The 15,898-nt window shown below is 36.9% G+C and overlaps 1 protein-coding gene across 3 annotated transcripts in view; it reads right to left on the bottom strand.

The window, feature by feature from the left end:
* Iqcm (IQ motif containing M) overlaps nt 1-15,898 on the bottom strand; it is a 535,822-nt gene that overhangs the window by 227,688 nt on the left and 292,236 nt on the right. For all 3 annotated transcript variants that reach the window (XM_030243772.1, NM_001164235.1, NM_027944.1), the window contains 2 exons: nt 10,363-10,558; nt 3,337-3,481 (listed from right to left, as the gene is read on the bottom strand). In XM_030243772.1, coding sequence (XP_030099632.1) covers nt 3,337-3,481; nt 10,363-10,558 — 341 coding nt within the window. The remainder of the gene's footprint in view (nt 1-3,336; nt 3,482-10,362; nt 10,559-15,898) is intronic.

Here is a 15,898-nt window from a genome sequence, read left to right as displayed (position 1 = left end):
ATTGTTTTTTACTATTCCTTTGCACCCTTAGGATTGTGAAAGATTTGCTTTCAGTGTTCCTTCTATTAACTTTAAGGAACCTATGAAAAGATATCAATGGACAGTTCTTCCTCAGGGCATGGCTAATAATCCTGCCTTATGTCAAAAGTTTGTGGCACAAGCCATTCAGCCTGTAAGACAGCAATGGCCAATGATATACATCATGCATTACACAGATGATGTCTTGTTGCAGGAAAAAAAATCCTCAGGACTTGCTTTTATGTTATAGAGATTTACAGTAGGCCTTAGCTGATAAAGGACTGCAAATAGCTCCAGAAAAGGTACAGACTCAGGATCCTTATAATTATTTGGGTTTACAGATCAAGCTGTTTTCCCCAGAAGATAGTTATTTGCAGGGAAAGTTTTAAAACTTTAAATGATTTTCAAAAACTCTTAGGTGATATCAATTGGCTTCGCTCCTATTTAAAGCTTACTTACAGGGGAATTGAAACCTTTATTTGATATTCATAAAGAGAGTCCTGATCCTACCTCTCCTAGATCTTTAACCTCAGAAGGATTGCTGGCCTTACAACAAGTAAAAAGAGCTACTGAAGAACAATTTGTAACTTATATAGATTACTCTTTTCCTTTACACTTTTTGATTTTTAATACAATTCATACACCTACAGGATTGTTGTGGCAAAGGGCTCCTCTAATGTGGATACATTCGAGAATATCTCCTAAATGTAATATCCTGCCATATTATGAGCCAGTAGCCTAGATGATTATACTTGGAAGGAAGCAGGTGCTGACTCATTTTGGCAGCCTTTTATTGTAGATCAAGATACTTAGCTAAAGTCTTCTAGTAAGAATGATTCCAATCATGATGATGGCTAAAAATCTTTATTAGCCCACAGAGTTAACTTGGAGCATAGCCTCCACTATTTCCTGAGAAGTAACAGTTTTTCTGTTTTTGTCAGGTTCTCAAAGCCACCTCCCCCACACTGGGAGGCCAGAGCTTGGGCTTGATCATTGCTAATTTGCAACTGAATAGAGTGCCTGGGACTTCCCCACAGACAACCTTAATTCTGTTGCTTTCAACTTTTGGCTTTGTATTTCAAGCAGGTCTGTTACCTCCATACAGGCTCACCTTCAGCAAAGTGCAGATGGCAGTAATTCATCATTATGAAGAAAAGCATTGAGTGCATATTGTGGCTTTGGTCTGAATGGGGAAAAGGTGTGCAATGAGGATGGGCTGTCAAGGACGGGCCACTGGTCTGTGACACTTTTATCAACCTAAGACAGAGGCATGTGCTGAGATGCCAAGGTGCCTATAATAACACCATAGGGCCATGTTTGTACAAAAATTACAAACAAGCTACACATGTTCTCCAGGATGAGTCAGAAAGAGTCTGATAGATTCAGTCTTAAGACAGATGAGGCCGCCAGCCACCACAATTCCCAGCCAGGACTATGGAGCATAAGTAAATCTTATGCCCCAGTCCTGCTAATTTTTAATAAATAAAAATGGAGGAAATGTGCTCTCCCCCAGCCTTGAGCAGGCTGGCTCACACCTGGTATGCCACAGCATAGTCTTCAGACCTAGGCAAAGTCTATTGTTTTACCACATCTGTGGTTTCTTCTAAGATGCCACTACTGGCTGTGAAGCTGAACCTGTTTTCCTGATGCAATCCTGACAAAGCAAGGAGAGACTGGTGTGGTGGGGGATTGACTTCCCCCTTTTAAAATTCAGACTCAAAAAGTAAACTTTGGGTCTTGATCAGTAACTTATCTTAGTCTCATTCTTCTCTCCTCATCTCTCCCATACAGTCTCAGCCTTCCTCTCAGGAACCCAGTTCATATAGCTGCTGGTGGCTACATAGAATATTGACACCCATAAAACCATAAAATGATCCGCATTAAGTATAATTTACTTGTATCATTCATTTTAATTCTTAAAAAGATTGGTCTAGTAATACTACCTAAATAACACTCAACTGATTAAATACAAATAAAAAAATGATAAAAAAGTGTGTCCTAATTTTTATCAGCAGAATCCATAATAATTTGAAGTAATGTGTGGTTTATTCTGCTCAGGGTACTTTAACATTTACCTAGTATTACAATTTAATATTTATTTCAGGACTGGCCATCCCCTCCCCCAATAGGAAGAAAGTTGCTCATTATGACTCTCAAGGCCTCCAGTCCTTCCATAGCCACTTCAAAGTTCCTGACTTATGGCTCAGGCTAAACCATTCATTTAAACAATTATTTAAAATTGTGTCCCAGTATAGGGAAATGCTAGGGCCAGGAAGCGGGAGTGGGTGGGTTGGTAAGCAGGGGAAGGGGAGAGGAGATAGGGGGGTTTTGGAGAGAAAACAAGAGAAGAGGATAACATTTGACATGTAAATAAACAAAATCTCTAATAAAAAAAATCTCTTGGAAATACAATTTTTTTAAAAAAGTGTCTCAGGCTGTATATGTCACTTGGTAGAGTGTTTGCCTGGTATGCATGAAACTCTGGGCTCTTCAACACAGCATAAAAACAGGCATGGTAATAAAACCTGTAATCCCAGCACTTGGGAGGTGGAGGGAGGATGAGTTGGAGTTCATTGACATTCATAGCTACATCAAGAGTTCAAAGTCAGCCTAGGCAAATGAGAGCCCTGGAGAGAGAGAGAGAGAGAGAGAGAGAGAGAGAGAGAGAGAGAGAGAGAGAGAGACAGAGACAGAGAGAGACAGAGAGAGAGAGAGAGACAGAGAGAGAGACAGAGAGAGACAGAGAGAGAGACAGAGAGAGACAGAGAGAGACAGAGAGAGACAGAGAGAGACAGAGAGACAGAGACAGAGACAGAGACAGAGACAGAGACACAGAGACACAGAGACAGACAGAGAGAGAGAGACAGAGAGAGAGACAGAGACAGAGAGACAGGGAGAGAGAGACAGGGAGAGAGAGACAGAGAGACAGAGACAGAGACAGGGAGAGAGAGACAGAGACAGAGACAGAGACATCACTAAGTAACAATGTTGGTCTGTTTCTCTTCTTCAGGAAACAGAAGATTCTTTTTCCTTATTTTCTGATCTCTGGAGCAGCTCATATATCCTCTATGGAATCTGATTCTTTATCTGTTTTTCCAACACTTTCCCTTTAAATTTCCTTTTACACTTTGTGTAGCCAAATAAGGATTCTGTTGTTTATAAACAGAGACCTAATGAATTAATCTAAGTACACAGCATGCCACTTTAAAATGCAAATGGAAATATAAAAAACAGTCTCCCTTCCATTGCTAGGAATAGATATAAAGTAAAATTTGGTTCTAAACCTAGTACCAAACAAGAAGCGACTGCAATACTTACACTTTTTTCTATCCATCCATTCTTCTAACTCTCCAAGGTATATAATCTGTCTTGTCCTCCAAAGACCAAGTCGGTGTCTAACACGGTGGATTAAGCACTGATACATTTTTATAACTGTTTTCAAATTTGGCCCATGATACGAAACCTATGAAAAGTAAAAACATACCATAATGTTCTTTATATATTTCTGTTATTTATACCCATTTGGGCATCCAGAGTAAACAGCTTCGGTAAAAGTCATTCTTGAAAATGTTGTGCAGAGAAATATGCACCCACAGTGCACTGCCCTCTGAGCACTGACAGCCATTCCCATCACCAGACCTTCTGTGCTGGGTAGTTTCTTTGTTATTTTGATACAAGCTAGATTCATTTAAGAGGAAACCCCAATTGAGAAAATGCAACCATTACACTGCCTGTAGGGCACTGGGACATTTTCTTAATTAACTATTTATGCAGGACAGCCCAGCCTACTAGAGTTGCTAGTAGGTACCCATGGTGAAGTAATCCTGAGTGGTATGAAAAAGCAAGTTGAAGAAGCCATGCATTAATCCAGGCCTTCTGCTTCAGTCTCTTCCCTGCCTTCCTTCAGTGATAGAGTGGAGTCATGCTATGTAGACAAAATCATACCTCCTTCACAAGTTGCTTTTGGTCCTGGTATTTTATCACAGTAAAGGAAAGCAAATTAGGATACCTTTCTTGCTGTAACAGACTGAATTCTTGTGAACTGTGAGCCAAGTAATCCCTTCTATTTTACATTGGTTTTTTGTCAAGTATTTGGTAACACTGATAAAAGTAACCAATACAGAATATATGAGAAAATACTGATTAAATTCTCTAACACTATCATACAAATTTTAACGTAAATTATTGATAAAAAATTCAATTTGTATTTACATAATGGGCAAATCTACACTATCTCCTTGAGTGCTTCAGTCTGTATTTTTTAAATTGTTTCTGTCATGTCATTAGCACAAGGACACTTAGTGGGAAGTGATTCCTCTATTAGCAAGAGCAGACCCTTTCCGTTTACTACCCATTTATCTTTTTCCAGCTGTGCAAGCTCTGGTCCTGTTTGCTTGTTTATCATTCTCTGTGCAGCTCAGGACTTTTTCAGAAAACTTTTAAGATCTGTATGTTTTCTTAATCCTAGTATCATCTCAGTGAATGATTTTGTGTTGTTTTTATTCAGCTCTTAAAAACTGATGTGCTAGTCCCTATGAGGAAATATTACCTGATCTGCTGATCAAACCCTGTCTAAACACTGACATATGGCAATATCGGAGAGCCTTTATTCCAAAGCCAAAAAAAAAGTAAGGAGGGAAAGATACTTAAATGACTAAGTCAGTGAAATAAAATTTAAAATAACAAAGTGAAATAAAATAAAATATTCTAAGTAGCAACCTTAAGTTTATATGCACAAGAATACATTAAATATGCAAGTAACAAAAACAGAAAACACCAGTTGTGATTCTGATATCAATTTTTCCAGTCAGTGAAAATTTACTGATACTCTTGGCCATGCAAAGATGTAGAAGACACTGTCTCTTTCTTTGATTTGGTAGCTACCTCATAATTGGTTATTAGGTTATTGTCCTAGTAGAATACAATTCTTTGAGATTAGGACTTTTAGATATCCATTAAATTGTCTACAAGACACAGAACTTTCTTATGACTTATTTGGAGCCTAATGCATGTTTTTAAAATAATTAAGTAGAAGTGTATAATTGCACATTGGGATCAGGGGATTTTTTTTCCTAAGCATTCTAAAGTAGTCTTAGCCAAGAGTGTTGTTTCTGTGTACTTCTCACTCCCATAAATTTTAGAATCATTATTCTTGATGGTAATTAGAATCATGGGAGTAGATATCATTGTTCCAGTAAATTATGTACAGTACAGAAGAATCCTATAAAAGAAAGATTGAGATGGATTCAAATCAAAGGCACATAGATCTATTCTATAAATACTAAAGCAGTAGCCAGAGCCTCTCTTTTGTCACTCTCTGCCCCTAACACATTATTCAGAACACCCCATGCTCTAAGCTAAAAACTCATGTCATTGATCTACTTACTGTCACAAATTACATACATGGTATAAGCCTTGATTCATAATATGGTTTTCAACATGACTTTTAAGAACCCTCTTAGTATGCCTCTTATCTTTAGCTTCTTCCAATTCCACTGCCTTCACAAGACTCCACCTGCCCCATAAGTGTTTCAACTCACCCAAGGCCATTGGTATTATCTTTCCTAGTGCCTCTATGACTCCACAACCATCTGACAAAATAGGACTCTCTACATCTCTGTATATTGGCACTGACCAACCCCTACACTGAACATTGCAATTTGGGTTAAATGACTGGCCTTGTTAATTAAGTATTCATAATTAAGTATTCATAGAGTACCTAAGATTTTTAAAAGTCATCTGTACTTTTAACTACATGAAATTGAACGCAGTATCTAGTGACTATTATTATATTTAAAAAATGTACATTGTTGGATTGATGTGATTCTCTTTTAGTTAAAAATATTAAATAAAATAGGCTATATTGTTAAGGCAATGTTCTACAGGGAACTAGGAACCAAACATTTATATAACAAATCTATTCTATATGAAGTCAGTATGGGGTTCCAGAATAGGCTAAGCAGAATTTGTTGTTTCTATAGATTTTGACACACAATGATGTGAGGTTATTAATGTTGGATCAATTTTCAAAGGATTTTATAAGCTTCAAAATATTAAAGAACTTTGACCCATGTGTTTTCCATTGCTATAGCAACTTTAAAACTTAGATTTTCAAAAGATTTTAAACACTTTTTTAATCTAACCTTAAAATTTTGACCAACATCACCTAAGGACTAAAATTATCTAAGTTATAAATAAAATATTGATATTAAGTAAGATTTTTAGAGATATTACATTAAGAAATATTCTGTTTTGTGTTGTAATTTTTAGGATTATTATATTGAAATTGGAAACTGACAAACAGATTTTTTTTTAAAGAAAAGAACTTTTTGAATGGTAGAAATTATGCTGGTCGAAATCTCTATGATCTTCTAATTTATGACTGGTAAGATAATTGAATACTGTTTCATTATTTCCAAATATGTCCAACAATAGTGAAAACCAATCACTGTAGTAAACAGTGCCCATAGCAAAGATTTGGAAGTCTCCCAGTAGAGGGATAGCCACAGTACTGGCAATTATTCAGTAATTTGCTGTACAGCGTCTAGAGCAGTATTTCCCTCAAGATTCACCAGTAGCAACCTTTCATATAGGCATGGTATTGAAAGCATCATTTATTGTGCTAGAAGCCTGTTCCTGTAGCATTTTGTCAGTACACAAACAGCTTCAGCCACATTAATGAGGCAGCTATTTAATTCACAAAATGCCATGCTAGTGATAGAACAAGCACAACAACAAGTCAATGATCATAAAAGAATTCATAACCAAATAAAAGTCTACAATATTTCTTCTATTGGCTCTGATCCCCTAAGATACTTCCCACTGTTTTCTTCTCATCTTCTACTGACTTGGAGAAAGTCATTGCTCTTCATACCAGTCTCTCCTTCTAAGCCTCATCTTAGTTACAATGTTGCTAAACTTTCTGGATTCATTTTTGTTCCAGAGGTTATGAATGACTACTATTCTTTCTGACAGCAGGAAATAATACAATTCAATTATATAAGATATAAAAACTGACCACAAAGAACATTAAAGCTCTGCCTCAGTAGAAAACCATAGCAAACTTCTAAAATAATGTTTTATTGAATCGATTTATTTATTTCATAGTTAGTACTTGAGTAAAGAGAAAGACCATAGGTTAAACACTGTTTTCTATACTTTAAAACACTAGCAAACAAGACAGGGGTTATAATCTAACTCAAACAGAGAATTTAAATACATAAAGAGATGGTGAACAAGAAAAATTGCAGATAATAAGACATATGGTTGAAATGCTAGAGACTGTATATGATATGTCAAGGCAGTATGTGCTGATAAGAATGCAAAAATAAATCTACAAACTCTCAATTAAATCATCAAAGTTGTGTTTCCTGTACTAGTTAGTTGTCTCTTGGCTGTGATCAAATAACTGAAAAAAAGCAAACTATGGAAAGAAGGGCTTATTGTTGTCTTTGTTATTATTATTATTATTATCACTATTATTATTATTATTATTATTGTTATTATTATTCAGTCCCAGGAGACAAAGTCCACAATGGAAGTAGGGGTATAGCAGTAGTTCCAGGAAGAGGTTGATCACCATCTGTCTACAGGGAGCAGGGATAGATGAATGCTAGTGCTCAGTTGGCTTTGTACCTAGGACTCAGTCCATAAAATGGTAAAGCCTACATTAAAGGTGGCTTTTCCCACCTCATGACCAGAAATTTCCTTCTGTAGTGAATTTACATCCTGTCAATTTGACAATATTACCCAGTGGCACTCATGTACATGGTATAGATGATCATGATGCAGAGAACTAGATAGAAGAATGTAGGAGTCAGCTCTGCATTGTAGATCAGGGATTGGGAGGGTTGGTTGCTTGAATGACTTAGAGTTTATGAGAAGAGGAGGAGGAGGAGCAGGAGGAGGAGGAGTTGAGGAAGAAGAAGAAGAGGAGGAAGGGAAGGAGGAGATGAGGAGGAGGAGGGGGTGAAGAGGAGGAAGAGATAAGAAGAAAGAAGAGGAGGAGGAAGAGAAGGGAGAGGAGGAGGAAGAAATTAAAAAGAGGAGGAGGAAGGAGGAGGAGGAGGAGGAAAAGCAAGAGATAAACTTTTCCTTGGAAATATTTAAAAGTCAAAGCTATAAAATAACAGTGTACAATTAAAATTTGGAGTTTATGAATTCCTAAAGAGTATGCAAAGAAGCACCCCATGATGATCTTTGCAGAATGCATAGACAGGAGACCATGTCCATGTCAGGAAGTTCACACTTCATGTCCTATTGGTATAAGGCAGCATAAGACTATGAGAAGTAGAGAAATGTGTCAAGCATAAAATGTAGTGTGTACTACAGAGGACTGAATGACAATAAGCCAATGATCAAGGAAATTCACCAGAAATCTTCTTTAATTCTTCATGTGAGAGCAGATGAAAATAAAAATCTGAGAGAAAATGCAGAGAAAAGAGACTATAGGAAAATATGTGGAACTTACAGCAATTGTGTGTGGCAAAAAAAAAATGTCAAAAATGCAGATAATTCTAGGCTGTGATTACACAAGGGATATAGAGCATGTGCAGTGCAGGAGAAAAGATACCTGAGAAAGTAAAAAAAAAAAAAAAATGAGTTCATTATGGTCACACATGAAGTGTGCCCAAACTATGGAAACTCCAAGTAAGAAATGCAATACCTGGGCCTGAGCTACAGAAAAATGTCTATAATGTAGTGATTGGATTGGATGTAGTATAGTGTAGGAAATTGTCCTGCCACAAGTAGCTCAAGTAGGCACTAGGCTATGTAGAATAAGCATAGTCTTTGGGTGTCACACTGTCAGGCTATCAGCTGCTTGCCTCGACTTTGAGAAGATGATTTGACTTACTGGAGCTTGGATTTCTTCACATATAAAACAAACAGTGACTACCTAAGAATTAGTGATGGATAAAGAGTTAACTTTTAACAAGACATTAGATTTAATATAAGAATGATATAAGCAATTTACACTTCCACTTACAAACAAGCATATAGCTGTGTTCTTACAAATAGGTACTCTGGGGACCTAACTAAAAGGTCTTTCCAATGGGCCATTCTGAATAATGTGTGTGTTTCTCCACAGTTTGCCAAGCTTTAGTCTTCAAGGTAAGGGAATTTCTTATGCCCTCATAGTTTTACCATGACCCATCCATTTGGGCTTTTCTTGTATTGGTCAGCCAAAAGGGATACTTGTGGTTTATTATGAAACAACTAACTGTTGCTGTTTCTAAAACTTGCCAAGGTAGACGTGGAAGGGAAGGGTAGTGTACAATTATTTTCAACGAAAATGTTTAATGCACTGCAAGACTACACAGGAGCTTGGGAAGCAGAAAACTAATTATTCTAGCTAGAGAGCAAATAGAAAAAGTAAAAAAGGACACTGTGTTCTAGTCCCAGACTGGTTGAACTTTGGATAACCAAAGTATTTTGCTCAGTGCCTAAATTCTCAAAGGGCAAAACTGTTTCCAGAACAAATTACTCATTTGATTTTCTCAATCAAAAACTATAGATGTTTGTAGAGATAGGACACTTTTAGACAAATTACATACTTATTTCCAGGAAAACTATTCAAATTCTATAATTAAATCTATATAAGAAGCCAGAAGGTGGCGGTGCATCCCTTTAATCATGTTGCAGAATTTTCCCTGTCCAATCACATTAGGGCAGCAAGAGGACTGTGATTGTGCAGGGGAAAAGGAAGTGGAGCTAGGAGAGAGGAGAGAGAGAGAGAGAGAGAGAGAGAGAGAGAGAGAGAGAGAGAGAGAGAGAGAGAGAAATAGGTCCAACATGATGATTTCATAAGGTTAAGGTTAGACTAATTGGGATAAAGCTTTTATCATTATCCTTGGCTCTGAAATTATTATATTGGAATCTTGTAAATTGTGATTTTATTTATACCTAAATCTTAGTGGTTAACCATAATCAAGCTTTAAGGGTTTTGATTCTACAGAGTAATTAGGTGTTAAGATGGCTGACCGTGGGGTGTGTGGGGTGTCCTCTCTGCTGGAGAGTTGGCAGACAGAGAGACAGCCGAATTGAGTTCACTTGGCAGGAGCCCTGTGGCCTGGTGGGGCTGGAGAGTTGGCAGGTTGAGAGAAACAGGAGCGCAAAGAATTGGTGGGTTCATTTTTTAATATTTCCTGCAACATAATCCCTCTATTCAGAAGGCAGGTAGATCTCTGTGTTCAAGGAGAGCCTGGTCTAGTGAGCAAGTTCCAGGACAGTCAAGGACTACATGGAAAAACTCTGTCATAAAACAACAACAAACCCAAACCAAACAACCATAAATCTACATAAAAAAAAATTTAAAGACATTCTTATCTGTAAGGTAACTCTTACCTTGCTCTTTATTCGTTGAAGTCTTTTGCGCTCAAGCCATCCCCTGATAAATGCTTGCACAGTGGTGACCAGTTTAATAATTCTTTTAGTAAATATGGTCTTGTTTCTTCGCTGGAATAGTTGGAAAATTTCTATGTGTGGTCCAATTCTTTTAACTTTGCTGTCTATTTTATCAGACTTTGCAATAGTCTTTGACCTGAAAATAAAATGTAAAAACTTCTTAGAGATAACTGGAAAAATTAATGCACCTACCTTCTTAAATTCTTTTGATGATTAATATATACATGCACATACATATAGAATCACATACAGAGAATCTCTCTCTGTCTCTCTATGTGTCTCTGTCTCTGTCTCTGTCTCTGTCTCTGTCTCTCTCTCTCTCTCTCTCTCTTTCTCTCTCTCTCTCTCTCTCTCACACACACACACACACACACACACACACACTTCAGTAGTAAGGATTGAGGCCAGGGCCTCATAGAAATCTACCATTGAGTTATATTCCCAGGTTTTTGTTTTGTTTTGTTTTAGTTTGGGGAGATTGTTTTCTTGTTTTATTTTTTTTTTCTTTTGAGACATGGTCTTATTAAGTTCCTCAAACTTGCCTGAAACTCACTGTATCTCTTACAGGTATTGAATTCATGAACCTCGAGCCCCAGATTCTAGACAAGTTGGAATTATATGTCCTTACTATTAGTTTAGTCTTCAATAACAAAGATACTGAAACAAGAAATGTACTAGGACTTGTATATAGAATTTAATATATAACCTCACTCAACAATGTTGATAAAGTTCTCAAAAAGAAAAAAAAATGGATGAAGATTCTAGAATCAATTTATCATGCATAACATTAAACATGTAAAGGAAGGGAATCTTTCAAACTGCACAGCTATTCAAAAAGGGAGGGATAGTCTAAATAACTTTCAGGTTCCCACATTTATATTAGAATAACTACTACTCTAAATAAGTCAGCCATTTATCACTTATATGCCAGCCCAACATGAGCTGGAAATGACTTCTGATCCTAGATCTGAGAGGGGCAGCAGTGTGGCAAGCAGGATAAACCACAGAGAAAACATGATGGTCCATTAATACTAGCATGAATATGTGAGCTCTCTACTATGAGCATGTATGTAGTATGTACTACCAGTATGGAACTTGGGAAACTTCATATCCAAATGTTTTTCTTCATAGATATGATTTGTGTTTAACATGGTGACTGATTATTCAATGTCTCTCAGATTCTACTTCTCTTGGAAATTCTTAGCATATAGAAACTACAAAACACTACTATTATGACTCCTGGCCACATATCTAAAGGAGATCCACAGAGCAGCCCACCCACTATAGCTCACGCTTCTCCTGGTCACAGGCCATGGAACTTCAAACCCAATTTTCTTAATTTTGAGAGGAAATCTCTGACTCAAACTGACTTTGGTTATGTTTTATTTTCTTCAAACTGGCATTGGTCTTGCTTAAATTTCTTCTCATCTATTTTTATTTCTGCATTAAGTGGATTCTTGAGGAAGTCTGCTTTTTTGTTTTGTTTTACACATGGTTATTATTTCTCTTTCCTTGGTATTTGAGGAGGTGGAAGTCTGATTTTGATATCTAACACAGTCATCAATGGTTGTCAGTAGAAAAGCAAGGAATCTCAAATCTGTATTTTGTATTTTTTTCCTACAGTTTGTTATCTTATAATATGTACTGTATTGTATGTCATATGAATTCTAGTATAATACTATTTTGGAATTTTGGAATATCATTTATAGATAATTCTGTAGAATAAGAAGAATGTAGATAATGCCTTGATTTTAAGAGCCAGAGGGCCTGGTCATTGGCTGCTAGACAGTGTCTTGCAATGCATGGTAAGGAAACTGTACTCATACAATCTTAACAGTGTGGTTGCATAAGCAAGGCCTGGACAATCATGACAACCATCAGTTGTCATGCCAATGTAGCCAGGAAATTTCCCAAATCTCAATCCTAGATGAAGAACTACCATGAGCCAATGAATTCTAAGAAAGATTTTAATTTCCAGGGACCCAAAAAATATCTGCTGCTAGATAGTATCTCCTAGACATGACGAGGGAAATGCATTCATGAAATCTCAACAATATGGTTCCCTGACAAAACTAATATAGGAGCAACTACTTGACCTGCCAGTGTGAACAGGGAAAATTCCTCAAGGCCCCACCCCTAGATGAAGAGCCAGAGATGATCAATTACTGTTGAGATAGGAGAAATCAGTGTCTTCCAGAAACAAGCTCCCACAGAAGTTGTCAAATCCAAGTGATTATCAGCACAGTATACTACAAACAAAAGCACACAGGCGCACACACACACACACACACACACACACACACACACACATGCAGAGTAAGAGTTAAAGAAGAAATCATGAATTTGAAAGGAGAGGTTAGTCACAGCAGGAGTTGAGGAGTGAGAGACAGAAGTGATATAGCAGCTGAACTCATGTCTTATGTTTTCAAAACCTTTTTTAAGAAATGCAAACATTTAAAAATGTTGGAAATGATTATTCTTAACAACTGAAAATGTAAAGAAAACTTTTACTTTAGGGCCTAAACATTCAGATATTGAACAGTAATGGATAGATAATAACTAGCTTTTAAAGTAAAGAGAAAGCTGAGATGAAATACTTTGTAGAGGGCTTCCTAGAAAGACTTAAACTGTTTCTTATAAATAAAGGATTGGAAAGAAAGCTACAACATATATGAAATAGAAACAGATCAATTTTGATGAAGATAATAATAAAATAGGCAAAGGCTTACAGATTCATGAGTATAAAACATTAAATAAAGCGGTAAATAATTTAACTTAGCAAGTCTTATACGCGTTCTCACGACCGGCCAGGAAAGAACACAACAAACCAGAATCTTCTGCGGCAAAACTTTATTGCTTACATCTTCAGGAGCAGGAGCGCAAAACCCCAAGCCCCAAAAACGAAAGCCACCCCTTCTAACATCTTTAGGAGCCAGAGCTCCGGCGCGCCAAAGCGCAGAGCGCGCTCTATTGTTTACATCTTTTGGAGCCAGAAGCCAGCGCGCGCCAGCGCGCCAGAGCGAAGAGCGCAAGTAAGAGAGAGAATGGCGGAAACCCCGTCCCCTTTAAGGAGGAGTTATCCTTCGCTTAGGACGCATCACTCCCTGATTGGCTGCAGCCCATGGCCGAGCTGACGTTCACGGGAAAGGCAGAGTACAAGTAGTCGTAAAATACCCTTGGCACATGCGCAGATTATTTGTTTACCACTTAGAACACAGGATGTCAGCGCCATCTTGTGACGGCAAATGTGGGGGCGGCTCCCAACAAGCAAGAGTGTTGGTCTGACATGAACGTGGCCCTGAGATTGATCCCCAATACTGAAAAGCCAATCACAAATGTTACTCAAGTTAGAAAAGAGAAAATAAAATAAAATTCAATGGAAATTCCCTGACTACCTGATTTTTAAGTACAGTCTCTTCTTAATTTAACAGAGGAGGACCTATTTTGTGCCTTTAATATAATTTCCCTAGATTAAAAAAGTTCCCGATACACAAAAACCATTCATTTTATTAGTGCTTGTAAATTCTTCTCTTCCTTTTTTGTGATTGATTTTTGCACAATTTGGAATCCTTGATATTTACTGTTATTTATGCCCAAGCTACAGTTTTTTATTTTGAAAAAGAGCAGCTACAAGCCCTTCCTGTGGTGACATTATAAAGTCACGAAATTTGTCACTGTCCTTGGGGTCAATAATATTTTAGTAGTTCAAGTGAAAAATGGATACATTCCTATGGATATTATGTGGAGAACCATGGTTATTGGGGATTCCTGCTGAACAAACCAGTCCTATTCATGCAAATATCCAAGAGGCCAGTCTTGCCTTTGCCTTACATTTTCCCATATGCCCTGTGATAAGGTTCACACAAGCCATCAATTGTGTTTTCTGAAAAGAACATTGGAAGTATGACAGCTTTATGAAGACTGTATTTTCTTAAGAATTTATCACAGAATGAAAGGACTTATGGGTACAGGCTTCCCAGAGTTAAAGTTCCTGCCACAACTACACATCTGCTAGTTGAGGCAAACGGATTGACAAGGACATCAAGATGATTTAAGGTTCCTAATCCAAGATCATCCTGATGATCTTTAATTTAAATTTTCTATTTATATTCTACCAATAGTTGAGCAAAACCCTTTGAATCCCTACATATAGTTTATTAATTGCCTTTACTTGTATATACTAGAAAGAATAACTTCTAAGTGATAGAGAAATTTTTCCAACTAACATGTTGGTGTTTAAGAGAACAAATTCCTAAAGAATTTTTTGTATATGTTGTAAGTTGTGAAATCAACAAATTTCATAAGAAAATACAGTCTTCATAAAGCTGTCATACTTCCAATGTTCCTTTCAGAAAACACAATTGATGGCTTGTGTGCAACTTATCACAGGGCATATGGGAAAATGTAAGGCAAAGGCAAGACTGTCAGTAGAAATTAAGAATACATGCTAATCTACTTCATCTGATAAATGAGTTAAATATATACAAATGATTTTTACTAAGTATTTTATTATTGTACTGGTATTTCTAAATTTTTAATAATAATCATGGCTGGATTTTGTCCTACCCTGTTATCTCAGAATTTACTAAGGACTAGAAGCTCAAGGGTAGACTAGGCTACACAGCAAGTTTGAGGCCAGCTCAAGGTACAAGACACTAGGATTCACTGAAAAAGAGGTACTAGCTAGAGAGGAAAGGGGCACACAGAAAGACAGTAGAGATGAGAGTGAATGAAAGCAGAATAATTAAATGTATACTTGAAAAGAACATACTAAACTCCATTACCTTGTATACTATGCTAAAAATTACATTTTAATTAATAATTGAATTTATAAATAATAAAACACTAAAGGATGGATCAATCTTCTAGAAGGAGGTTATTATAGGGGAAATCTCTTAAGCACTAAGTAAAAGCATTACCTGTCAATAAAGATCCGAACAGCCAATAGCTAAGTAGGAAGGAGAAAGTGGGACATCAGGCAGAGAGAGCAACAATGGGAAAGAGTCAGGCAAGGGAGGATTCACTACCAAGGCTCAGAGGAAGTTGGAGGTATGAAATGGAAGAGAGGTAACTAACCAGCCATGTGTTAAACATAGACTAGAATAAACAGATTAAAATAAATTAGAGCTATTTGAGGAGCAAGACTAAGCTAAGGCCAAAAGCATTCATAAATAAAAATAGTCCTCCATGACATTATTCATGGGCTGGGTGAGCTTAGAAAAAGCCCAAATGGTTACAGTTACTGATACCTTAGTCAGTGCCATCTGATGTAACATTTCTTAGCAAATACATTTCTGTGTTTAATGTATTCTTTGTCCTTCATATGCTAGTAAAATTGGACCAATAAAACAGTATTAAAGCCTCAGTGGCTGAACAAGATTATGTGGCCCAAACTGTGCCTATGAGTGAATCTTCATCTACAAGGCAGACATATATCCATAAAATAATTGCAATTTCAAACTCTTTTCTGTAAACT

The sequence above is a fragment of the Mus musculus genome, chromosome 8 (assembly GCF_000001635.26).
Source record: "Mus musculus strain C57BL/6J chromosome 8, GRCm38.p6 C57BL/6J".
NCBI lineage: Eukaryota > Metazoa > Chordata > Mammalia > Rodentia > Muridae > Mus > Mus musculus.
Note: the sequence above shows the minus strand (reverse complement) of the source record. Positions and strands in the feature narration are given on the sequence as shown.